The sequence below is a fragment of the Enhydra lutris genome, unplaced genomic scaffold (genome assembly GCF_002288905.1).
Source record: "Enhydra lutris kenyoni isolate GAN:26980312 unplaced genomic scaffold, ASM228890v2 scaffoldscaffold32, whole genome shotgun sequence".
NCBI classification, from domain to species: domain Eukaryota; kingdom Metazoa; phylum Chordata; class Mammalia; order Carnivora; family Mustelidae; genus Enhydra; species Enhydra lutris.
The window spans coordinates 11,101,267-11,129,212 of NW_019154116.1; the positions used below are offsets into that span (position 1 = coordinate 11,101,267).

The window sequence follows — 27,946 nt, forward strand, 5'->3', positions numbered from 1 at the left end:
GTCTGCTTGACCTACCCTGTCTTTAGACCTGAATGCATTACTGTGGATTTGCAGGCCACACTTCATTAGGGAGTTGTAAGTTTTGCTTTTAAATCACCAAATAACTTTTCAATAAACACACGGATTGGTCATTAAGGATGACACAGGTTAAAAGTGATTAAGCGTCCAGCTAAGGAGTAGGGAAAACCTACACAGCTCATTAGCTGCACGATTAACCTGCGTGATCAACGTTGTTCAGCGCTCACGGACAAATAAAGGTTAGGGTAATTCGGACCTGCATTTTCTGAAGTTTTCGGTAGGGACACACCCCATGTTACTTGACATCACAGAGAAGGGCAACCCCACGGAGCACCCAGTGTTCAGGGACCTGGGCCGTCCTGAGGTCCACAGCGGCGATGTAGTTCAAGTCCGTTCGAACTGGCTTCTTGTAAATGGGGCAGGAATAAAACCGAGGATCTCTTAAAGCTACAAAAAAATCCATAAAAAAAACTTGGTGAATTTCAAAATTAAGCAGCCCCAAAAGCATGCAGAGTCAAATCTGTGCATTTTAAAGATCGTTCCAAAGTTTGGGTAGAATGAGAGAGATTCTTCCTGAGGTCAGTCCTCCCTAGATGTGAAGCAGACATAACTGCAGGTTTCCAGGGAGTATGACAAAACACCCAGACATCTTCAGGTTTATCCCACTGGCCCCTTGTCCCCTGTCCTTGACGATAATCCCTGCCCACATGAAATGACAATGGACCTCCCACTGCTTCCTTTCCACCCATCAGTTCAACATGGCCCCTGCACTCTTTCTCCTCTACGTCCTCACCCGATCTTGTGCATGGACACCCTCTCCATTTTTCTCTCAGGGTTTGCCTTTGACACAAGGCACCTGTCACTTTTAATCAGATGCCCAGCACCAAGGCTCACTAGTATTTCATTATATTATGTTTTCAAATCTCTGCCTTTGACCCTCTGTGCCATAGTCTAAAGGATATTTGAAATCACAGGACAGGGGATGTTCCCCACCCTTATCAGGGGTTGTGAGTTCTCCATGTGTACAGAGGAAGAGAAGTGGCTGGGAAGCAGACAGCCATGGCACAGTTCATCCCCCTGAGACACAATCTACCATTTTGGAGTGGATGAACACACGGAGTTTCCAAACTACTTTTGCAACAAAGACAACTTATGCATGTCCATCTTTCAAAGACCCTTGCTAATATATTCATCCCTAACCAAAGTTTCACGTTCTCTCCACTCTTGGAAACCCCACGATCAGGGACAGATCCAGGTCTTACAGGTGGCACAAGGCTTTCAGAAAAAGAGTAAAAATTTACAAATACTAAATTGGGCTTTGGGAGGAGCCTCTGCATGGAACAGCTTGGAACGTGAACTTGGTCAGCTTCTCCTTCACTCTACACCACCCGCATAGCTTATCTGCATGTCTCCTCATGTCCATCTCAGGAAGCATTATTTTCTCTTCTCTTCCTAAACTGTTTCTGCACAAACGTGGTGTCTGCACCCATCCTTGTGCCCCTCTGGAAGGCCAACATTGTACATGACCCTCACATAAACATTCAGACCAAAGCAGGTTTAATGAAGAGGAGAACGTTGCTTTGGTGAATTCGTGTGATGCATACACGTGAAACTTGGAAGCAGTAACTCTCAACGCTCTACGTGAGATGTTGACATATTGCTGAATTTATGTCCCAAAACTAACTTGCATGATAATTTATCTTTTTCTAACAAATTCCAAAAGCAAGTCACTCTCAAAAGTTAAGATCTCATTTTCTGACCCAGTAAAACCCTCTACCTGCTTTGCCATGTGTTTTTATACCTCCACTGTAATTAATTTATTGGGAGAAATTAAACACTTGAATATAATGATATTATACATTAGGTTTCAATATAAAATAAATATTCTAAAGCAGTGATTCTTAACCAAGGATGATTTCACTCGTGGGGGACATTTGTGACTATCTGGAGATATTTTTGGTTACCAGAGCTATGAGACCACTACTGGCATCTAGTGGGCAGAGGCCAAAGATGCTGTCAATGTGCTATAATGGACAGGACAGCACCCCCTGCACCCCACCAAAGGATATCAATAATATCAAGGTCAGGGAACCCTGTTCTAAAACAAACTCATAGGTGCTTTACACTACTTTAAAACTATGGGTTTGCTTAATCCCATGAAATTAATCATGAGAGTGAATCTAAATTAATTTAACACCTAATTTTAAAATCTGGGTGTTATTTTTTAAATTACCATGAGAATATCACTCATAATAATTATTAGGCAAATATATCAAAAATTCTGATTAAACAAGTGAATTGCAGTGAATTCATGGAGTGTAGTTAATACTAACAGTACTGACTGATATCATCAAATCCTTTAATCCTGGGATCTGTAAATATATAATAAGTGTTAAATATTGTTCTTCTTGACGCAAATTTGACTAATGTTATAAATCTTGAAGGAACCCAGTGTAGTCTCGCATTTGGTGCAAATGTAATTATAGTATGTATGTAATAATAAATATACGTAATTGTAATAATTACACCTTGGGAAATATAGGACTACTTGGATTTTAATCCCAAAAGCAAAGACAAATTGGGGGGTGGGGTGGGAAATCACATTCTTTTCAATAGACAGGTAAAAAACAATCCTCTGAGATATTTACCCAATTTTGTTAATTTGTAGTTGTTGCAGAACTAAAGGTGCCCAAGCCAAACCAGAGCAGGCAGCCAACTTCCGCAGCAGGATTAGAAGCTGCTGGAAGTGCCCTTTCATGGTCAAGGTGCCGACACACGCTAAACAACCACATCAACAGATGATTCAAAGCCATTAGCCCTAGTTAGACAAGTAACTTTGAAGACAAAAATAAACATGCTAGGTAGGGAAAGCAAATCAGCTAATCACGTCGAAAGCCTTAGGGTCCCAGAAGGAGGAGCCAAGACAAGAGGCTGTCTAAATCGGGGAGAGGCTATGGTTTCAGATCTGAAAGGTTTAAACAGCTTGAGGGAGTTTCACTTTCTAACTATGTCACTTCCCTCTCTAGCCTACACTTTTCATCCAAGTGCTAGTATATCACTGCATCATACGTTCCTTCTGATATCCAAAACAACCAAGTTACATAGAGATTCCCTATATAACCTTTAAATCATTTCTTTGTTTAACTCCTCTTTGTGAATGACATTGAAGTGATTAAAAGGGGACTCTTAAATGTTTATTTTAATCCTGCAACAAACATGTGAGTTAGCGTATTAATATCAGCAATAATAACAAAATGATTTATTGTATGCTAACTGGGTGCTAGCCACCTGTCAGTTTAATGCTCTTAACAGCCTTATGTGATGGGTGCCATTATGAAATCCATTTTGCAGACGAGGAAACTGGAACACAGCAAGGTGAGCTATTCATCCAAGGTCACAAAGCTGTAGGTGATAGGAACCAAACCTGGCCAGAATGGGTTGAGAGCCTATGCCCTTAATCTCAGCAATAGTCAGAATGTTCTAAGTGTGTGTGCCTCTACATCTTAGCAGGAGAAGGTGAAAATGAACTGGAAATAACAATTAGATGTCTGACTTCAACTTAAAGCATAGTTGAGACACCTTCAAAGCCACATGACTGAGGCGCCTGGGTGGCTCAGTGGGTTGGGTCTCGGCCTTCGGCTCAGGTTATGATCTCAGGGTCCTCGGATTGAGCCCCGCATTGGGCTCTCTGCTTGGCGGGGAGCCTGTTTGCCCCCCTCTCTCTGCCTGTCTCTCTGCCTACTTGTGATCCCTCTCTCTCTGTCAAATACATAAATAAAAAATCTTTAAAAAAATTTTTAAAAGCCACATGACTAATTACTGGAGTGATAAAATCAGAAATACAACTCAAATATCCAGGCTCCTGGCTCATGCCTTTTACCTGAGCCCATGTGCCCCATCCCCCCCACCCCTCCAACCCTTGCCACCTGGCAGGGGAAGTGACCACATTTAGCTCTTTAGCCTGCAGCCTGCAGAGGAGGAGGCCACAGGAAGTGAGAGCACTCATCCAGAAGCGCAGACTCTGTACCTACTTCACCATGTACCTGAGAAAAATAAACTCATGACTTCAAAATGCAAAGAAGCTGTCCTCATTTGTAATTTAGGCTTTGATTTGAAGCTTCAACGCAGACACCAGAGAGACTCCCTAAACACATAGTCTTAAGAAGAACATAGGAATTCCCAGAGGTTTGCATTCATCCCACATTCTGACACCAGCTTTGGTAGCTGGAAACCCTAGGCCAATTTCATACATCTCTACCCCTTAACTTTCCCATCTGCAAAACAGGGATGACATAGCTTACTGAGTTGTTGTAAAGATTAAACAAATTAATATATGGGAATGACCCCCCAAGCATAGCATAATACTTGAAATGCGGCAGATGCCCAAGGTGTGTTAGATTTCTCCTTTCTCTCTCTCCTCACACACACATGCCCACACACACATGCACACACACACACACACACACATGCATGCACAAATGTACACCCACCTTTATCTTTTTACTGAAAAAAATTCCCCAGATTCACCTTCCCCATGACTCTAAATGAGTCCCAGGTTTACAAACTGAAGACGGCTTAAATTCCATGGGGCTCAAGAGTTAGGAGGCCCCCACCTCCTGGTCCCGGCATGGGGCTATTCGCACCCCCAGCCCCATGTCTGCACAGTGTTGGACCAGGGTGCCTCAGAGGGTATTCTAGAAACACCTTCTTCCTCATTAGCTGTAGAGACCCTGAGATCCTTCTCACCCTATTGAGTGCCCAAAGGTACATATTAAGTCTTGCTTTGTCCCCGCAAAGGTTCCAGTTACCATTTTCCCATCACATTGCCTACAGCACTGAAGTTCACTGGGAAGCATCACTCTATCTATATATAATCTATAGGGAGATAGAAATTTCCTATGTCTGCCTCTTTGCAACTTCCTTTGAGAGCAAAGGAGCTAGAGTTGATATGGGAGGTTTTGCCCTTTTGGTGAATTTCATACTATTTGGGTGACGTTCTTATGATATCCTAAGCATTTGGGGACACATTATGCAATTTTTTAAACTTACTATAAATATCTAGACTTCTTTTTTTAAAACAAACCAGTCTTATATGGAAAATTCAATGGTGAATTATTTAAACTATTATTTAAACTAAAAGTTACCCTTCATGTCAACATAAAAACAATTTACTATAAGAATTTTAACCTTAAACTTTAAAGCTTCATTAACAAGGCCACACCCTTTAGCTCAATTAGAGCCCTATTCAGTTATCAAGATTAAATGAAAATTAAGTTTATAGTATGAAAACAGCAATGGAATTTTAGCTTTTCATCACTAAAAAACACTTCTCTGACAACAAAGCTATTTGGCAAAACAGGTTTCCACCAACTGCTACTGAAATTAAAAAAAATGAGAGAAAGAAAAAGAAAAAAAAAATGAAAGCTTTTCTTTTTTTTTTTTCAGTGCTTTGAAATTGGTCACTTTTTCCTTTGCTTATTCTATTTGCGCCCTTAACCTGCTGCTAATGAGCATCACCGCTGACTAATTCCCAGCAGGGTGAGTACAGTTCTTCTATAAAAATGTGTTCTTAAATAATAAAGAACGGCCTGTATTATGAAATTATCATTTTATTGATACCATGCTGAGATGTTCAAAATCATGTTGCAATGGATTTTTATAGTTTAGTCATAAGATATATAAAAGTAACACCTAATGAATGTGAGGAAGATTTTATTTTATTTTATTTTATTTTATTTTATTTTTACTTTATAAGGGAAACATTTTTTGCAACGTGTTGACTGGGCCCAATGATATATTAAGCAAAATTTCTAAAATATTATCTTGGTTAAAAGAACACTTAATGATTATCTCTACAAAGTAACCACTGCCCCAGGTCTTCACACCACCCTAAGAACCAATAAATCTGAAGCCACAGGCGGCTTGCTTGCCTAGGCTCAGCCACACACATTTATCCTGTCAGATTCCCTTGGGGTATGTGGAGGACCTTCCTGTTTCTTTTCTGATGCCGTCCTCTCTTCACAGTCTCCTCTCCCTTCACGCACCTTCTTTCTGTTCCTCACTCACAGCATATCCACCACTACCTCACGCCTTCGGACTCTCACCTTTGCTCCTGGATATTCGCAGAGCTGCCTTCCGTCACCTGGATCTCAGCTCAATGTTCTCTCCTCAGCAAGCCTCTCCCCGAACCCCTAAACTACCCGTTCCCTAGCATGACACGAGTGTGTTTCCTTCATAGAAAAGAACTATCTGGAACCAGTATGTGCATTTAGAGTCGATTCTCATTATCATGGGACTTCAGTACATAAAATCTCTAGGAACAGGGAATTAGCAATTACTGAACCATTGTTCCAAGGGTTTCCAAACAGAGGGCAGGTTTCCTACAAGCCTCTGGTCCCATTATGTTCATCAACCACTCAATACATAACCTTATTGTAGATGTGTTTTTGTTTAAAGACACATTTTCACATATATTGTTGATTCATGAACATTGAACTCATGGCACTTTAACTCACGCTTCAGTGAAGCTTGTGTTAGGCACGTATTTTCTCCATGAGGCATGTCACAGCCTTCTTCTGCCTGCAAATGACTGTGTCTCATGCATGGACTCGTGGGTTACGGACAGATTTTAGAGTACAGTGAATTCTGAAGTGCAGAATCCATGAATAAAAAGGACCAGCTATGTCTGCTTCCTTTTTGCTGCCTGTCCCTCCTTGACACTGGGTTCCTTAAGAATGGGGATTCTGCCTGGTCTTTCTTCCCTGTTACGTCCCCAGCACCAGAGCAGAGCACACGGGTGGTCAAAACCAGACAGATACTGGATGACCGACTGGGCTAATGTATTTCCCTCTGCTAAGAAAAGTCTATCGCCCACTCCTCTCACACTCATTCTTAACGTCAAAGCACACCTCATTATGAAGTGCTTCTTCTGGGCGTTCTGAGTGTATCTCTATCTTAACATGTATCAAATTCCATTTCAATTATTGATTTACTTGGCAGTCTCCCTAACTACAGGGAATCCCTTCTAGGCTTGATCTGGTTCATCATTATCTTTGTGTCCTCTGCACCTAAGATAGTGGCTGGCCCATATCAGGCATCCAGCAAATATTTGCTTAAAAAATAAATATTCATGGTTTATAAACTCTCTTCCCTTGACCCATGTTCCCAAATGTGATATTTATCTAAGAGATGGGGATCCTAGAAGCTGTCTTTCAAAAAGAGATGGTCTATTCCTTACTTGTTTAAAGGAAAACCTATTGTGTTTCTGTCATAAAATCAGTTTTTCCTTGAAATCCACTATCACGGCCATCACCAAAGTGCATGGCTTACAACAATCATCTCACCACATATATGTATGTGTATATCAAATCATCATGTTGTACACCTTAAGTATATGCAACTTCTATTAAAAAGATAAAATACATTTTTTAAAAAATGAGATGAACAGGGAAGTCCCAGGTGTGCTGAAAGGTGGTTATTGCTGAGAAGATATTAGCTGAGTGAAATGTAATAAGAAAAGCATCCAGAACACATCAGGCCAATGGTGGAAACCAGCTTAGATCTTTTTAGTCTTACCACACAGAACTTTGTCAAAGTGCAATAACGTTTGCTTCATAGACATAATATTATGTTTGTAGGCTGGAATATGAACCCAGGTTTTTACTATTAGCTACTGGATTAAGCCAAATGCCCCTGAATTCAATCTGGCTTTCACACCGTGGCTTAAATCTCCAAGCTGGTAGAGTCATCACCTCCAGGGGGTCCTACACTGTCCTGCCTAGAAAGCCTCCCTTCCACCACTGGTCCCACCTCATCTTATCAAACCTTCCAGGCCCTGTCCAGGCTCTGCTCCTAAGACCCAGCCCCTGATCACTTCTTCCCACTCCCATCTCCCCTCCTTTCCCATCCTCTGTTAACTATTCCAAACACTTGCTTCTTATCTCATCACCTAACATTTTGTGGGTATCCCTATATATTTGACCTGCTTTTGTAAATAGGCAAGAATGATCTAGATTCATGGCCTCCCCCGTAATACCCAAAAAAGTACCTAGCAATCAACAAGCACTCATTAAACATGGGTCCTCTCTTCACAGATAAAATAGTAAAATCCTCACACCATGATAACAAATATACAAGACCTTGTGTTTCTAACATTATCCAATCTGATGCCAACCATCCCTAAACGCACAGGACAACTTACTGTTGTTTTCCGCGTAAATCCTTATGACAGGCATCAGCTCAAAGAGCACTTTTGGTTTGGATTCAATGAGCTTCAAGTTCCTCTTGTCCCAACCAGCACCTTCAAGATACAAGCCATAGACGTAGACACCCTCGGTGGGAGGGGCAGAAATGTCATCCTTCATCCACTTGGTGACTTCATTGCAAAGCACCATGTTGTCCAAGGCCCAGCCTTCGTTGGCCCGCGTTATTTCCTGCTCAGGACAAGAACAAGAGCAAAGGACGAAGAGAGTGGTTAGAGGTTTATCTTAACATAAAGAGTGTTACAGTGATGAAAGGGTAACCCCAATTACCCTAATTCGGAGGAAGTAGAATCGTACTTTCACAGTTAAAAAGATTCTCTCATAAACAATACCCATCTCCTAATTCAACCACTGTATTTTACAAAAAAAAATATCAAATTATATCAAATATAAAGATAAAAAATAAATTCTTTGAAAGTCAAGTTAGCAGCCTGAGAACAAGCTGCTGGATTTCCTTTCAGGACAACGTAATTGCTGGTGGCACAAAGGGACAGCCATTCTGTGTCTCGTTATAGTCTTAAAACTATACTGACAGAAGAAAACCTTGTAAAAGAAAATCATAATAACACAACAGGTGTAAGTCGAAACTATTACCTGGCGCATTGCAGTTAAAAATCCTTGGGGGTTAAAAAAACCTGTCATCCAGAAGCAGTGGGGTCGGCCGTTGAAAACCCAGGAGGTAAACTGGCAGTTTCTTTCTAGAAGTTCAGTAAACCAGAAACCCAACGTACTAGAAATCCATGATGCCTGAAATGCATACATTGAAATAATTAATTAATACAGGCTTCATTCTGCTGTGTGACTAGCTATGTGCACGGGAAAAAATGATGAAATACCAAATCACTTTTAGAACTTAAAAGTTCCTGAGACATGAATTTCCCTTGGGTTCTGACATTTAAGTTTTCAAATTATTCTTCCTCCTCCTGATTTTAAGATACACTAGAATCAGCTGATCATCACACGAATTCCAGAACAATCTAGCACTCAGTATGCTCTTCAAGTACAAATATATTCACTACCAATTCTGCTATAAAGCAGCTAAAATAGTTAATTGAATTCAATTTAATAGGTCTCAACTATTTTTCCCTAGTTTACATTTTTTTCTCCTTAGGTTACATTTTTAACAGCTACACCATAAAACAGGGTTTCCATTTACATAAATGTACTCATGGTCTCTTTAAAATATATTGTTAAAAAAATAAAATACATTCTGTTGATGAAAAATGATAGAATCCCTCCTCCACTTCTCATTTTTAATGAGGCAAACAACAGTTATTTTCTGAAGTTCTTGTCCCTGAGAATGAACTTTTATTCCTCTGATGAAGGAGCAGAAATGGAAACACAGGTCCCTTACCACCAACAAATTAATTGCATTCATTGTTTGTAATATTCTGCCTGAATTCACACGTGGAACTTCTGTTATTACAATTGGCATGGGTATGTCACTAGTGTTAGCGGCAACTCTGCCAGTAGATCTCTCCAAACCATATTTTATATCATTTTACTGTAATTGGAATATCTTATGTATGAATAAATGTAGTGATCAAACTGTGTAGATATACTGCTTGAATTTCAAATTCTTAAGAATTAATTTGCCTATAGATAATAAGATTCCAAAGACTGACAATAAGTTAAGTAGAATAAAAAATTATTTAAAAAAATCATAATTTTAAAATTAGGTAACTCATTCTATCCTATCTTTATAGGTGTGTTAACTGAAAAAGATGTGTTTGTACTGATCTGAGGGCACAGGGACCCATTAATGCGAGGGCCCCTCCTGACAAGGATCCCTCCTCCAAAGCATTCCAGGAGCAGACCAAGCTGGTTGAGCTGGTTTGGTGGGAAATGAACCTGCAAAGGCTACTGACTAGTGACCAGGTAGGTTCTCCCTCTGTCACTGGCAACAAGGACAGTCAGTCCACATGGAAAACTCTCTGGCCTTGGGAATGAATTCATTGAAGGTGAGGAGAGGATGGAGTCTGGTCAAGGCTGATCTGGGTTTCTAAAGCCCAGGGTGAGATACTAGAGTCTCGATGCTAAACAGTCTCTTTCAGTTCTAACACTATTATGTCTCACCTTCCCATTTCCCTGAGTAGCTTCCAGAAGGCCAAGACCCCAGTGACTGCATGACCCAATCCCATCTCCCGATGATGCCCTCCCTGTACATACCCCCACCTGGCCCCAGCTTTCCATCCTCCCAAGCTCCCACCATACACCCAGATCTTCACCATCCCCCACAATGCATGAACTCTGGACAAAGATACTCTGGTACTCCCTTTACTTCTCCAAGTAGACAAGCATTTGTCAAAAGTGCATCTGCCATTTAGCACAAGGACCAGCACACGATCAGTAAGCAGACTATTAAATCATTATCTTGTTACCTGAAGATATACATACTCACATATGTACAGGCAAAGCCATGAAAAATGTTTCTCTTTGGTGTGACTTTGGCAGTGTGTGTGTGTGTGTGTGTGTGTGTGTGTGTGTGTGTGTGTGTTTAGGAAAACTTCCTTCTACAAAGCTAACATCATGGGCTTTGAAGCTCAAGAGCCCGGGTTTAATTTCTGACCCTTGGATTTCTTAGGCGTGGGATCTGGGAAAAGACTCAGTGTCTCCCAATCTCAAGTCCTTCACCTGCAAAAAGAGGGCTATAAAATGCAAAAATTTAAATGAAATCATGCATACAAATGGCCTAGTAGCATGCCCAATACATGGGAGATGCTACGTAGTCTCCTTCCCGCACTAAAAGCTGCAATTACAGGCCTACTGGGGGATCTGTCCCTTAAAAAAAGAACCCTTCTAAGTAAACTCTGCTTTCCACTTGCCAATCTGGACTACTGACAACGATAAAGTGAGGAAGTAGACTGGGAGCAGACGTAACCGTACTTTCTTCCACCGAGCAGGAATTCTGGCATCGAACATGCAGTTCAGCGCATCCCCCAGATCTTCGCTCATGATGATGGTGCCGTCGATAGCGAGTTTCAGCTCGGTCAGGGTGCTGCGGACCAGGGTGAGCAGCCTCTGCATCCTGTCTATCTCCTGCCTGAGGAAAATGTTCATGGGCTGGAACAGCCCCATCTTCTGCAGCCTCTCTTTCACCTGCCATGGAGACATTTAGCACATGTTAAAAACGTGACAGCGCGGCACCTGGGTGGCTCAGTGGGTAAAGCCTCTGCCTTCGGCTCAGGTCATGATCCGAGTCCTGGGATCGAGCCCCGCATCAGGCTCTCTGCTCAGCAAGGAACCTGCTTCCCCCTCTCTCTCTGCCTGCCTCTCTGCCTGCTTGTGATCTCTCTCTGTCAAATAAATAAATAAAATCTTTAAAAATAAAATCGTTAAAAAAAAAAAATGTGACAGCGATGGCTATTTATGTAACCAGCTCCCTGGGGCTGCTGAAAGGCCCCCAATTGTCCAATTCCGCTAATGGTAAGCCTTTTTTTTTTTTTTTCACTGCCAGAAAACAAAGGAGAAACACAAAAGGACACATCTGTGGGTGGACCAGCTGACTTCCCGTCCCAGGCGGGAGAGAACAGGCAGCCATTCATTCCCAGAAGAATACGAACACATGACCACAACCACGCAGCCTTCCACACAGCAGGGGCGCTCGTCAGGAGATGCTCATGTACCTGCTGGCCTAAGACTGGCCAACACACACACGGACACACAAAAAAACATGTGTACATGCACACAACCATCCTGCTGGCTGCTTCAAAAGACTAGACTCCGTCTACAGAGCTTCCGGTTCTTTCCATCATAGCATCTGTCCGATCATACTCCCCCCCCCCAACCCGTTTCCATCCTACAAGTACTTATCGAGAGCGTCTTCTATGGATCAGCTATCCTGCTGGGCTGAGTTGCTTTATCCCAAGGCAACACAGACAAAGGAAGGAGGCTCTCCTAATCCCCGTTACTTGCCACGTTTATTTATGTAACTGCTATTCCATTTTTAGATATTTTTATTGCTTCATAAATATTTCAGCCACTGTTAGATATGAATGACCTCTCTCCCGATACTACAACGAGAGGTGCTTATGAAAGCTGATAAAGGTATTGATTTTCTCCAAGCAAGTGATCAGTTTTCTCAAGGGGAAATTATTCCCTTGGTAATGGGTCCTTGAGTTCACTGTACAGTACCAGAAACCAAAATGGTCTGCTTTGTGGAAAATAATAAGATGTTAAAGAAACAAAATGCTACAGGTTTCGTTTTTGAAAACCGGGTAAAGAAGGGCAATATATAAAGGGCCAGGGGGTCCTGTGACAGAAATGTTACAGGGTTAGTCCGGGGCATCTGCTAAGACTACATGTAAAGTTAGTCACTGGTGCTTTTATCTAAGATTTTAAAATGTTTTCAGAGTAAATCTTTTCACTAACATCTGCTAAACTGTCTAAAAAATGAACTTTCCTAATAATAAATTTGGCTTAGAAGTCACTTACATATTAAAAAGACAAATCAATTTTCAAAACCTATGAAGCTGTAGAGTTACTAATATAACCTTCCTGAAATTAGGATGGCCTGAATTTTAAGATGTGCATTAAATTACACAATATTTTTTCATTGACCAGGTGCCTGATTCTCAAAATACATGACTTTCCTTTGAACGAATGACAATGTGAAGAACTTCAAAGGAAAGTTCTAGAAAAGCAATCCTAACCCATCGGTATACACTTAGAACCTAGTCATGAACATGAACATTCTTGTCAGGGTTCTTTATTGTTTCTATTTCAAAATGATCACATTTATAGATTTAAAAACTTCTTTTCCTGGTTCTTCAGGAAGTGAGTTTTTTTTTTTTTTAAGATTTTATTTATTTATTTGACAGAGATCACAAGTAGGCAGAGAGGCAGGCAGAGAGAGAGGAGGAAGCAGGCTCCCCGCAGAGCAGAGAGCCCGATGTTGGGCTTGATCCCAGGACCATGGGATCATGACCTGAGCCGAAGGCAGAGGCTTTAACCCACTGAGCCACCCAGACACCCCAGGAAGTGAGTTTTTGAATGTTTTTTTTAGTTTCAGAAAAATCATTTTTTGCCCTCTTTCCTTACTCTTCACTCCCACCAACCGAACAGATGCTTCCCACTGCTGACATCCTGTCAGAATATCAACTCACTTCAAATGGGCTGTAGTCGGGGGGCAGTTTTTCCAGCATATCGTCGGCCAGCCGGGCCACCACAGCCTCCCGGGTCTCATCCCCTCCCCCGGAGCTGTCCTTGGGTTGGATGCTGAGGATGGTGTCCAGCACATCCTTGGCCAGCTTGCTCTGGTAAGTAATGTCGGCATTGGGATGCAGTCCAAACACCTCAGGGCTGTCATAGGTAGGCAGGCTCTGAACAACAAGTACCCCACATTAGCCCACATTGCTGACATAAGCACCCCTTAGATTATACAGTCTTAGGAAAGAAATGTTTTTATTAAAATAAGTCATGTAACATTGGGTGTCAACTATACTCGAATTTTAAAATGAATAAATAAATAAATAAATAAATAACATCAAATACTATCCCCACCACCACCAAAAAAATAAGTATTTACACAATATATCTTATTTGTGTCAGGCTGCAATCTCAATAATTTCTCCAGAAAAGAGTCAAAAGTTGGCGTGAAAGAGGATGAACACTGAGAAACACAGTAAGGTCAGGGGTCCTTACCGTCTCTACCTCCAGCAAATTTAATCAGAGACACTGTCTTGTTTTAGAAAACGTGAAATAGAAAGGGAGCTATGGATTAGTATTTTGTTTTCTAAAGGTCTAATTTAAACCAATCTTTTAAATAAATGTGATATAACTAATGTTTTCTATGTTTTAAGGTACCAGAAAATGATAGTTTTAGCAACTATGGCCCAAAGAGGGCCACAGGTGGGAACTGTACTCTCCCAGGGAGAAAGATGGAGATTAGGAAAAGAGGAATACCGAGAGCGACCCAGTGCAAGAGAAAAGCAGATAGCAAGAGACGATCAGAAGCGGCATAAGCAGGCGAAGAACACAGCTATTTGAAAGAAAAAAAATGTACCTAAATTTGACATTGGTTTCAATGTGTGAATTGTATCCTAAACTTCATTATTGTCTCATATTTTTCCTGAAATCTCCTCCCTTATTTTATTCCTTTTTACATAATGTCTTCTCAAGTTCATTGTGAAATGAAATATATGTAAATAAATGCATGTATGGGCATATCTAAATTTATATCTTCACAGGCACTTTTGTATTCAGTGCTAATGATTTAAAGACATCTATAGAGCAGTTAAGACAAATGTATTTGTTGATCTGAATTAATACAAGTGTAGAGGTGGTAATATACGATAAACTCATTACATTCATATATCACAGAACCTCTAAATGTACTGATAAATTGAGCCCTTTGGGGCCATTGGGTTTTAGTTTGTTCACTCTGAGATGAATCTCAGATAGAGGCAAAAGAGATTTCTTTTTGTTTTTTAAGATTTTATTTATTTATTTGACAGAGCAAGAGAGCGAGAGGACACAAGCAGAGAGAACAGCAGAGGGACAGGGAGAAGTAGGTTCCCTGTTGAGCAGGGAGCCCCATGGGGGGCCAGGTCCCAGGACCCCAGGATCACTGAGACAAAGGCAGACACTTAAGTGACTGAGCCACCCAGCAGTCCCAAACTTTTCCTCAAATTTTCTGTCAAAATCTACCACATTCCCTCTTAGAGCAACACTTCCCAGCCAGGGGCGATTTTGCCCCCCGGGGACATTTGGCATGTCTGGAGACATGGTTGGTTGTCACAACTGGATGGGGGATGCTGACATCTAGGGAGGAGAGGACAGGGTTGCTGCTAGCCCACTGACACAAGACAGCTCCCCACGGCCAAGAAGGTTCCTGAAGATCCTCAGATTCTATCCATTTGGCCAGGACTGAGAACCAGAGGTCTCAGGATGAGTCCAGAGGTGGCCTTCGCCCTGTTACCACAAGGAGCTGAGATCTCGAGAGTTCCCGGGGACTTACATAGCTTCCCTAGTTCAAAATCTGTCCAGTCTGTCGTATCCCCAAAGAATATTCCTCACAAAGAATAAAAGAGAAGGAAGGGAGGGAATTCATACAAAACCCACACTCAATACACAAATACAAACATTGTAATCATTAGGTGATATAAACATATGAAGAAAGCACTTACAGTGAGAGTATGTATCACCATTAAAATTTATTTTAAAAGCAGTGTTTGCAGTGCAAATAAATATCAAAATGGTCACTAGGCTGTAGACATGCGCTCTATGCATATAATTCTGAAGCAGACAAACCTGGATATATTGAAGATAGTTATCCACTGTGTTGCATTTTGGAATATTATACCCTTGGTAAAAGCTGAAATCTGATCCAAACATATTTTCACTGAACCAGACCTTAGCAAATGTGTTCAGCAACCTCTTATCGTAGTCATCGGTGACTCTGCCCCCGTACTGAATCTCTCCTATCATGTAGCAGACAGTGGTCCAGGAGACGCCCTGCGGACATGGACAGAACCGTTGTAGAGAACTGATTACCAGTTCATCCTGGTTTTCCCCACCAAACAACAGCTGTGTATTTGTGGTCACCAAAGTCATTCATTCATTCTTCATCAGTAATGTTAAAAGGGCAGGAAGAAAATGACATAGACAAACCTTGAGAATTACTCAAAGCTCCTGCACATGATTTGAAATCGACCCCTTTGGTGCATTCCTATGCTGTCATATTTTAATTTCAACTAAAAAAAAGCTAGTTTTGGAGAATACTGAGGCAGCTCCTTAAAAAACACATGCTTCAAAAGTGACCTAGACTTTCATTTTCGTTTTTTAAGATTCTAAAAAACGAGTTTTCTCACCCCACCAATTCAACCCTTTTGCCTTGCATGTAATTTCAGATCAGCTTTGAGAAATACAAAGATAAACAAAACTGGTTCCTTTTTTTCATCTGAAATCCAGAGGCAAGTGTGACCCAGCTGGCATGACTTAAAGGTAGGACTATGCAAGCACAGAAGGCCATCACTGTCACAGGATCAGTCCCGAAGCTGGGCAGGTGTGTGAATAGGAGGCCCTGTGCCCACAGGCACTGGCAGCACAGGGCGGCGCGCACACGGTACCTTTTTGACATCCATGTCATCTAGGTGGTTTTGGATGAACTGCACGGTGGCGTTAAAGTCAGCCTGATTAAATTCATAGGGGATGTTCCATCCCAGGGGACCAAACTTTCTCCTCTCCTGGACCATGGAGTGCAGGAAAGCCACCGCATAGAGCATGGGTTTCCACTGGGCTGCGGGGCTCACATCCAGCAGGTCCTGGCTCACACCTGTCACGGCCGGTGGGGCGAAAACCTGTATCGTCACTCACACACCTTAACTTCTTATTACACTTATAAGTTATTATTTTTGTAAATTTCTGATAGTAAAATTCATTTATCTTGAATTATTTTTATCACATTCATATGACAATTATAATTTAACTTTGGGTGTCCAGAGGGTGTTTCTCGCTGAAAAATCTGCAAAGAGACTGGGCGAGGAGGTTGGGGGCTGGGTAACTTAACATGGGTCAAGTTCCTGCCAGTCTGACAAGATATTGTGGGGATAAACTAGAGGTAGAAGAAGGATGGTAGTAAAATGAATACTATTACTAAAATACTAGTATTTCAAATGCTATTATTAATATTATTTATTATTACTAGTAACCTAATAATATATCATTTAATATAATACTACTATTAGTATTATAAATGCTACTACTAAAACTACTACTATTACTAATTATTTATTATTGCTATTATTATCATTATTATTTGGAATCTGTACTCAAGTTGCAATGAACTTCAGTATATATTACTCACAATTTAAAATCAATTAAGACAGTGTATCTAGAAGCCCACCACACCTGAGTATACTCCCCAAATTATGCTAAGTGAAATAAGTCAATCAGAGAAAGGCAATTATCATATGGTTTCACTTATTAGTGGAACATAAGGAATAGCATAGAGGACATTAGGAGAAGGAAGGGAAAAATGAAGGGGGGTAACTGGAGTGGGAGACAAACCATGAGAGACTGAGGACTCTGAGAAGCAAACTGAGGGTTTTAGAGGGGAGGGGCTTGGGGGGGTGTATAAGCCTAGTGATGGGTATCAAGGAGGGCACGGATTTCATGGAGATTGGGTGTTATACATAAACAATTAATCATGGAACATGACATCAAAAACTAATGATGTACTGTATGGTGACTAACAAAACATAATAAAAAATTATTATAATTATTATGTATTTATATTACATATATATAACTGTATATTTTTTACTTAGAATTTTTTTACCACCCTCATCCTTCCCCATCTATTTATCCCCACATTATCTCACAGCCTGACAAGCATTTGAGCCTTGTTAGCAACTCAATAAAAACTATAGATTGTTCAGATGGCCTCATGAAACGCAGGCAGGTCATAACTTGAATTCAGCCTCTGCTTTTGCAAGAGGCTATTGGCCAACTTCAGGTAGGGAGCATGAAGGACCATAAATGGCAAAATAATGTTAACATAGAAAGGTGTGTGTCTAGCTGGAGAAGAGCACAGACCAAGGCAGAGCAATCCGGGGAATACGGGAAAAGTTCAAGGTGGATGATCATGAGCTCTGATGTCCTAAGGCCACCAGAACGTATTCCACGTGGGGTGTGACAAGGTGTTGTCCTCTCCTCATCATGGTAAATAATAGTATAGTTCACTACAGCTCTATCCTGACTCATGGCTTTTGCAATTTCTTTAAGACAACAAATTTAAACACAAAAAGTCCCCTCGACTCACCACCATATGTTCTTTTCAAGCCTGCCCGGAGACCCTGTGGAGGCTCATTGGCGAATTTAATGGCCATCTGAAGGAGTGTAATGGGAAAGTTCTTATGAACTTCAGTGGTCATCCACAGGCGGAAAGCATCATGTACCATCTCGGTTTCTACAATTATGTCCATTAGCTCATCCATGAAATCGAGCCCCAGATGGCAGTTCTGCAGAAGGGCCCATCCTCCCTAAGTCAACAACAGTAAATGGAAATGAGACACTATTTCCTGTTGCACCCAGAGATTTAAGTTAATATATTCTTCAGAAAGTAGGTAATCAAAATTTAACAGAGAAGCACACTAACCACTAAATTAGTCCAGGTCAAATCTACAGATACAATGACATTGAGTTGAGGTTAAGTGTGTCATTTTCTTGTTCCATGCATTTGTCCCACAGCATACCAGCACGCCAACTGATAATATATAGTAGGAGTCATGAAAATAACCAGAGTTGGTGTCAGAAGAGATAACATCACTGCCCTGTACAGATGGTTGAGTGAAATATCCATTTACCTAAGCTTCCTCCAATGTTCCATGAGAAGTACAAAGAAGGGACATTTTTAAAGGCATGAACTTTTAAGAACAAGGACAGTGAGGGTAAAGACAGTATCAGTAACATTTAAAACAGACTCAGGAAAGCTAAATCCTCAATTGGCATTCAAGGAAAGCTGAGAAGTAACCTGATTTACGCCACATAACCCCAAACACACAAGAGCGGGTGGTGAGACATTCCTGTGGAAGTGGGGGAGAAGATGGGCTCTACATGAGAGACCGAAAGCCCAGCCCCCCCAACATGTTCCTGCCTCCCTTAAAGAAAGAGGGAAAGCTGATTTTCTTTGGAAGGTACAATGGACAGGGCTGGACTGGAGGACATCAGCACATTGAGGGTCTAGGAACCTCACTGAAGACAGGTTAAAGAAAGGCTACCTACTCAATTTCGAGACCTATTCCATCCTTTCTCCCATGGAGTTCCCAAAACTCTGGGCAGGATGCACACCATCTAGAAAGTGGGAGAATCTACATACTCTAAGAACAAGAGCCTTAGAAAATAAGACTTATCTTTTATATAACACATGTTATGAGCCCAAGAATGTTCCTTGTATAAAGCAATAGAGACCATGTTTTAGATCATGTTGTAATAATTTACTCAATACCTAATCTATAGAATATTTCTGCTAGAATGATCTATAATATCCAGATCAGAATCTCGAGTTGTTTTCTTGACTCTGTAACTTTGGCTGGTTTAGATTTGACTAGTGCAGCCTGAGTTATTACTCTTTCTGAGAAACAAACCAAGCACCAAATTTAAAATCTTGGTATAAAACGGATCACTGTGAAATTTCACATATCCCCTTCTATTTTCTTGAGGAGTATATAGCACTGCTGAATAAGTAAACTATTTTTTGTCCCTTGAAAAATTCAACTGGAACCGTTCACAATTCAAAAAAAATTAGATATAAAACATAACAACCACAAAAAGGGTTGAGCCACTCTCTGTCTCCCAGCATGCTGGGGAATCTGAGGTGAGAAGTGGGCTGTTTCAACCCTCCCCTGGAATCTCTTATCCGTGGCTGTTTCTGTGGGGTTACCATATTCTGTATTAAATGTTTTATGTTAAGGAGATCATCCATTTTGCTAGTCTTGGGTAGTCAGTTCATTCTGTCATAGTGCCTCAAACCTTCCTTTTTTTCTTTTATTAAGATTTTATTTTTTAAGTACTCTCTAAATCCACCATGAGCCTCGAACCCATAACCCCAAGATCAAGTGTAGTGGGCTCTACTGACCGAGCCAGCCAGGTGCCCTGCCTCCAATCTTTCCTACAAAACTTTAAAAAAACTAGTATCTCTGACAAGTTGTAAGCATGCTAATAATAAGTTGTTTTTTTTTCTTTTACTTGATTTACTAAACTACTAAACAGAAAACATGAATAAACTGAAGGCTAAAATTATTCCATTTATACTCAATTTAGTTGCCTGAAACTATAATTATTAAATATTTATTTTAAATTAGAGTTAAATAGGTGTCCTGTTATTGTTGGTGTCTTTGTTCTAAGCACAGTAACATGCAGAGGGAGAAACAGAGGAAGTGAAAAGGAGGGAGGGGTGAAAAAGGAGGAGGCCAAAAGGAGGGAGAAACTGGTGTAGAAGTCCACTAAGCCTTCATGTCAGACCAGACCTGGCATTCTTTTTAAGATTTTATTTATTTATTTTAGAGAGAGAGAGAGAGAGAGAGAGAGAGAGAGCATGAGCAGGAGGAAGGACAGAGGGAGAGAGGGTAGAGAGAATTCAAGCAGACTCCACAGAGCCCAACATGGGGTTCAATCCCAGGACCCTGAGATCATGACCTGAGCCAAAATCTAGAGTTGGATGCTTAATCAACTAAGCCACCCAGGTGCCCCTTCCCAATCTGGCATTCTAAAGTATAGATGCATGTTTTCATCTCTGGATACACTTCAGTCCACCCCTGCCGCCCTCCCAACTGCACAGCAAGTGCTCAGACAAGGCACACACATGTGAGCCTCCCGACAACCTTCATGAAAACTGGGGGTGGGGCATATTGTACTTGGGGATAAAAGAGGTGCTAGGTAAATATGGAGGTTCTAGAACCCAATGGGCTCAGTTCTAGACCAGAGGAAAGAGACTAGACTGTAGCACAATAGTGAGGTTCTAGATTCAGTGGCCAGGACCTAGAACCCAGTGGTTTCGTGGTGGGCCTAGTGGTTGGAGGCTGAGAGTGGTGTGAAGACAGCTAGTCTGTCCTCAGCAGGGAGATTCCCTGGGGGGCACAGAAGGAGTTTTGAGATATGGCAGGGGAGAACTCAGACTCAGGGAAAGAGGAATAGGGTCTGATCTAAAAAAAAAGGCCAGAAAGGCATCTAGATCAAGACTGCATGTTCTCCAGTAGGAATATGAAGCCAAGTCATTCTGCCCCACTTGCCTGGTTAAACTGTGGAGGAAGAGGGAAACAGGGGCAAGGGTTCCTCCAGACAGAGTTTGACACTCCAGAGAAGGCTAGACCAGAGTAAACACATGAGTGTCCTGTCCTAGAGATGGAATTCTAGAGAAGAAATGGAAGGCCTTGTGCATTAAGTTAATTTAAGTCCCTGGAAGTGCCCCAGCTCTCGACTTGACTATCCTATTAGCAAGATTATCATGTAGTTTCCAGCACTTTATAACTCCCCGGTGAGGCCTGAGCATGGCATGTTCTGCATGCTACAGAATCTGCAAGCCACAAAGGGTTCTAGGAGCCCCAGCCTGGAAGGCAATAAACCAGGTTTCCTAAAATCTCTTTACCACCACAGGGTAACACAGATTCCTGGCCTCTTGGGGTCTGGGCCAAGCCTAGGGGACTCCAGGGCACAGATATACATTCTGGAACTCAAGAAAGACATGCTGTGGTGGGTTCTGGAGTGCTGGGGATTATAAGAGCAGAGCTGGAAGCATGGCTGAGGTCCTGGAGTGTATGGCACAGGGGTTAAGGCTGTAGACCTCCCCCCCACACTGAGGGTTTGGGATCTAGAGCGGGGCTTAAAATTATGCAACTTGGTTGGGAAATAAGATGCTCTAGTTGGGTAAGTTTTCCATAAGTCAAGGCTCAGCAGAAAAAATTGTATGTTTTTCCATGAAAATTTTTCCAATGGATATTAAACTTTTCCCTGTTTGGTGAACATCACAAAGCACATAAATTTAAACTCTTAATGATTCATAAGTTCTTTTCTGCATTGCTATTCTTTAACCTGTAATAACAACATAACCTAAAAGTAGACATTTGGCCTCACGTTTGCCATGGTCTGCTGTAAGAGCTTGCGTGCATGGACCTCCTGGCCTTGGCCCATAGACACATAACGGGTTTCTATTTTTAATCTCTTCCCCAAGGCAATGATGGAATCCGTGGGATCCGAGCCCATAGACAGGAGACAGATGAGTGGTGTCCGTGGATCAGATTCCTCCCACGTTTTTTCCAAGTCCAGGATAACTCCTTCTGCGTAGCGCTCTCCCATGGAGTCCATGATGTACTTGCGGGCCTGCCAAAAACAGTACAGGAGTCACCAAAACGGATCCTAACTCCTCCATGTGTTATGATGCAGGGTGGCTTCCAAAATTCATTTTGGTAGATTGTCTCAGTGATGTTCACAGTAACTCTGCCAGGGAAATAGGACAGAGACATTTTCCTTATTGTATCTCTACTCTATAAATTCCAGAGAGGCTGTGTGTTCTTTGCCAACACACAATCACACAGTTCAAGACGAGAACCCAAGTTGGCTGACCAGTTGTCTGGAACCTGTTTCTATATGCTGGCTACTTCTTGGTACATAAGAAATTTAAAATATTAGGAAACTGGGGGCACTTGGGTGGCTCAGTGGGTTAAAGCCTCTGCCTTCGGCTCAGGTCATGATCCCAGGGTCCTGGGATCGAGCCCCGCATCAGGATTTCTGCTCAGCGGGGAGCCTGCTTCCTCCAATCTCTCTCTCTGCCTACTTGTGATTTCTGTCTGTCAAATAAATAAATAAAAATCTAAAAAAAAAAATTAGGAAACTGTATTATTCAGGATGCTTTAAGGGAAATGCATATGCATTCTAATAATCAAATAAGCAGCACAACGCCTGGGATTTAATGGATACTTATCAATGGATGATTACTGAATAACTTCTAATTAAATAAAATATATTAGATATTTACTGAATAAGTTAGTTAATATTTTAAAGATTTAGTCCATAGTTATTCTCCTAATCATTCTTAGAATCCCTTTCCATTTTTGGCTCATCTCCTTTACCACTAATTTTGTTTTGACTGAAATACATGCTCACAATATCACAGACTTTGTCAACTATATTATCAACCATATAAAATATTTCAAGGAAAAACATAGCCCCTTTTCCAACAAAGTAAAATAATTAATCAATAAAATACTATTGTGAGTATGATCTTTAATCTATGCTCTCCCTCTGGTAAAAACTGGATTCCCTCAAAGAAAAATTTCCTATTCTGTTTTCTTCTCCTACCCCATGGGAGTAAAACCCAAATTTCTCTCCCCAATGAGATTCCCCAGAAGAATCTCTCCCACATAATAATCAGAGCCCAGCTATGGGTGCAACATGAACTTTAACCTTTCCAGGGACTGGGTAAGGTGAGCCTTGGTGAGGTGGGCCTTGGCAGGACCCCACTTCCATTTCTGGAGAAACACAAAACAGTTGTAGTCAGGGTTTTCCTTAAGTCAGAGAGACTTGAGAAAGACTTGGGCCAAAGAGAGAGTGGTGCTGGTTAAACTGTTTTCTTTGACTTAAAAACACCCGAAGTTTGATTTCAGTCAGTAATGCAGGCTCTTCCTCCATTTTGAATATCCAGCTATGCACTATGCATTCTCAAAGTAATTGTCACCTCCCAGGTCTCTGAGCTTTAAAATTGGGATGCTGTCCCCACTCATGTCTGCCCACTGCAGGTTAGAGTGGGAAGGTAGTAGCCACAATAAGAGATTCATCCAGATCTTTGGGTGATGAGCAGGATTTATCTAGATAAAGAGGGCAGGCAGGAGAGCTAGTGTGGTGAGCATTCCACGCAGAGAGGACACACACAGAGAACTTGAAACAGAAAAGAGCAAGTCACCGAGAAGGGCCAGAAGGTCATCCAGTATAACTCATGTAAGAGTCAGCTGTGGGACATCCCGGCTTCTGCATACCTCATCGGCATGAATGGAAATAGAGTGCCACATTGTCACAACTTACTCTTTACATACCTGTGAAGAACATTTTTGTCTCAATATCTGATTTCAATGAAACAGACTCAATTGTTGAGTCTGGGTAAAAAATCAACAAGTAAACCTCTGCACCTGTTCTGACCCTCTTCATTGTTTTTTTGACACAAACATGTATGAGACATGAGATAACCTCTGAGGGTGCTCTGTTTTTACAACCAGGCAGCTGAAATTCCCCTGACATGGGCAGTCATGCTCGGCCAAAATACTGAGAACAAGACTGATGCTGCTTTTGGGGAATGGGAACTGCATATACCCACACTGTAGACCTTCAAATATGCTTCCCAAGAAGGTGTCTGGTTGAAAAGCACAAAAGAAATGTAATGTGAGCATAAGAATTTCAGAGGAGAGGGCATTTTTCCAGAGGGGCCGTGCAGATCTTAAGACTTGGCTGTTTTAATGGCCTTGGGAAGGCACTGAAAGTCTTCAAAAAGCAAGGAATAGCATAATCATATTTCCATTCCTTCTAGAGTATACAGGATCAACTAGAGTGGACAAGAAGGAACAAGAGGAGACCCCAGTTGGGAAACCACAGCTATAGTTGATCTATAGACAATAGAAGCTAGGATGGAGATGACAGAGTTACAAAGGAGCTTTGCAGACTTAAATTCAGTACTGAACCAAATAAAGTGTCACATAAGGAAAAAAGGAAGGAAGGAAGGGAGTAGAGAGAGAGAGAAAGAGGGCAGAGAGAGGAAAGGAGAGGAGAGGGAGAGGAAGGAAGAAAGAAAGGAAGGAAGGAAGGGAGGGAGGGAGGGAGGGAGGGAAGAAGAAAGAAAGGAAAAAGAAAGAGAAAAAAAGAAAGAAAGAGGTAAGGGAGGGAAAGAGGGAAGGAGGAAGGAAATGAAAGAGAAAGGAAGGGAGGGAGGAAGGAAGGAAGGAAGGAAAGAAAGATGGAAGGAAGGAAAAGAAAGAGAGAGAGAGAGAAAGGAAGGATTGCTTGAAACTTCTACACTGTCCTTAAGGCAACAGTCTGACAATTCTTTTGGGCAGGATAAAAGTAATGAAGTTGAGAAGAAAAACTGAAGGAAGGGTGATCTCAGTTGCCCTGCATTGCAAAACTCATTTTTCTTTTCTCAATAAATCATCGAATCTAGTTGTTTTCATGATTCCTTGGTACCTACCTGGACTTGGAGTTGGTTTTTCCCTGTGTTTAATGCTCCCTCTGGAGAGTGGAGGGGAGCACGTCCCACACTCTATTATAAACCCAGCCTGTTACTCTACGGCTTGGGCTTGTTTGGGGAGGGCCGGAAGGAATCCACCTGAGCTGAATATTCAAGCTAAACTTTTCATTGTGAAGGCAGGACACAAAAGTCTTATTAGCAGTGACATTTCCATGACAGGAGGCCGGCAGATTAAAGGTCTTTGAGAAGATGGATCTTCTGGAGGCAGGATTCACATTTAAACTATATGTAAAATTCAAAGAGTTTTAAGCCAGTTCTTGCATCAAGGTTCCTGAGACTTTCTGGGGTTAAAACTGTAGATTTGGGAATACTGTGCCTCCCTCTTATCTACCTCTCCTCCCAGAATTCCACACCCTTCCTACTTTTTACTACTAACAAAATGGAGCATCCATATCATTTTTGAGTTAATATAAAAATGATATGGAGGAGTAATACATTACCTTTACGTCATACCTATACACTGACCTTAAAAACATGGCTTTCTCATTCACTCTTGTACCATTTAGACCAAAGAAGATTATTACATCACTTAACCCAAATGCACACCTCGCTACATTTGTTTACTTTTCCATTTGTCACATGGATATTGCCAGAAAATTCCATAGAAGCCTCCAATTCTGACTGGGATTAAAATATTCAATATTTCTTTAAATTTAAATGGAAATTCTCCTTAAAAATATTCTCCTAGGGGGCACCTGGCTGGCTCAGTTGGTGGTGCATGTGACTCTTGGTCTCAGAGTTGTAGTATGTTCGAGCCTCACAATGGGTGTAGAGATTATTTAAAAATAATAAAAACATCTTTTTAAAATATTCTTTTTTTTTTCTAATACGAACTTTTTACCTGGGCAATGGTTCTGTCAGGACACCAGGATCTAATAAGGAGAAGACGTCTAAAGCAGTCAAGAGATTTATCATAGGCATTTGGAAGGGGCTCCTCCTCAGGGTTTTCCTTATCAAACCAAATTTTCCACATTTTCTCATTTCTTGATATCTGAAAATACCAGGGGATAAGAATTGCATCACAGCACAGAAAAACCTTTCAGTAATAGTTCACGGATATTTTTCATCAAATCTTCTGACTATTCCAGACACGTGTGAATGATATCCCTTGTTTTGCTTTTTTTTTTTTTAATTTTATATTCCACTACCAAAAAGTGTGACAATCTAAAATCAAATGTGATTTTCTCTAAAGTCGGTCCACATTAATTCCATCATACAGTAGCTTTTGAAGTAGGGAGGGTCTTGGGTTGTTTAATTTCTTCTCATACCTTTGTGCTAATAAATTTATGAGGAATAAAGAAATCAATGAAAATTCATTTTCATTATTTTAAGGAAATCTGATTTGCTCCATGAAATCCTTTCATGATCAGGAACCCATTCACTCATTATTCACGTATGTTTCCTCATTTCCCAGGGCCACTCCTGGCACAAAAGAAGACATTTAATATATGTTTATTATTGAGCCAAAAGCTTTTTGGTCAATACTCCATTAATCTAGAGTAATTTGAAATATATGACTTAATATCATATCAAATGAGTAATGACACACATGCTTCCTTTAGGCAATTGATAAAGAGGAAGAGAACACAGTCCATTATCCTTTGGAACTTAAAATCAGGGACAGCATTCCACAGGCATTCATCTCTAAAACACAGGACAAACAAATAACGTCTGCAGATAAATATAATCCAATGTTCTCTGGTATATTCCCCTTGATTAAAGCCCCGGATATAGTTCTTGGAGGCCTAATCAAAGGGAAAAACATGCCAGATCCACACTAGAAAGTATTGTGTAAGAATAAAAAGTAAAAACCTCCCTCTGTCATGAAAGACAACATGATGTGGAGGGACTTCAGGCATAAGACAATCTCCAGAAGACGGCAACCTCAGGAACAGATACCAGTCGGACAAAGGTCACTAGAAGTCATCTCATAGGGGAACACACTCGAGTGCATTAAAACCTCCCAAATGAAAGTTATTTTACACAAAAGAATGGGTTAAATTGTACGGCAGAAATAATGCAGATCACCAGGCATAAAGCCAACACATACAGATAGAGCTGAACAGTAAGTTTCTGGTCAACCGAAACCAGGAAAGTCAGGAACCAACATTACCACGTTTTCTGGTCATAAAAAGCCTAGAGCTTGTGGCTGCATAAAGCCACCTTGCTCTCAGTGTGACTTCTCTCTGCTCATCTGATTCTCAAGAATCTGTTCCCTAGTTTGTCCCAATTCAGCTCTCCAGACCCAACTTCTGTGATCCCAGCACGTAGACAATTCACCAGGAACTGGCTGGTTATGACAGGATAATGACTTGTAAAAGGGGCCAAGGACTGGCAGCAGATTTATGCCCAGACACCTGGCTAAGGCCATATCATGGGAGCACAAGAGAGGAGGAAGAAGAGAAGAACAAGAGGCGAGAAAATCATCTCCAGCATTTAGAGGTAGACTGTTCATGTTTCTTTTCGTTAATCTCCAGGAAGATGGCAAAACCCCTTAAACATGTCGAGTGATTTCATTAAATCTCAGTGTTCCCACTGATGGCTCTCCGGTCGGTGATACTGACATAGGGCACTGGACGGCACCATTTCGACGTGGTGAAGTTTGCTTCATCAGAGTGCGAGTGGGTAGGAGGAAGGTCGGGCACCAGGGCAAGAGGGACAACATTAAACAACTTCTCTCTTCCACAAGTACCACAGCTAGTGATGAACCAGGGAGCTGCTCCCTGCGACACTGCTGTAAACTTATTCAAAGCACAAGTTACCTGATCAAGGATGTCTGAAAACTGTCTGAGTTTGCTGAGTTCCACCAGATTCAGCCAGGTCATGTCCAGGATCCATTTAGCTGGTTTAGGAGGACAAGCTTTAAGGTCCAAGGAGGCACCTCCTTTAAAATCAAACACAGAAAGTTACTAGATTGTTCTTTCTTTACTCTAAAACA

The 27,946-nt window shown here is 41.3% G+C and overlaps 1 protein-coding gene across 1 annotated transcript in view; it reads right to left on the minus strand.

Moving 5' to 3' along the window:
* Positions 1-313: 313 nt before the first annotated feature.
* The window catches only part of LOC111153412 (dynein heavy chain 5, axonemal-like), a 47,717-nt gene continuing 20,084 nt past the window's right edge, over positions 314-27,946 (minus strand). Inside the window, exons 10-20 of the mRNA XM_022512427.1 lie at positions 27,771-27,892; positions 25,850-25,999; positions 21,852-22,097; positions 18,043-18,262; positions 16,349-16,554; positions 15,531-15,734; positions 13,385-13,600; positions 11,166-11,378; positions 8,874-9,026; positions 8,219-8,450; positions 314-465 (exon numbers count right to left, since the gene is read on the minus strand). Coding sequence (XP_022368135.1) covers positions 314-465; positions 8,219-8,450; positions 8,874-9,026; positions 11,166-11,378; positions 13,385-13,600; positions 15,531-15,734; positions 16,349-16,554; positions 18,043-18,262; positions 21,852-22,097; positions 25,850-25,999; positions 27,771-27,892 — 2,114 coding nt within the window. The remainder of the gene's footprint in view (positions 466-8,218; positions 8,451-8,873; positions 9,027-11,165; positions 11,379-13,384; positions 13,601-15,530; positions 15,735-16,348; positions 16,555-18,042; positions 18,263-21,851; positions 22,098-25,849; positions 26,000-27,770; positions 27,893-27,946) is intronic.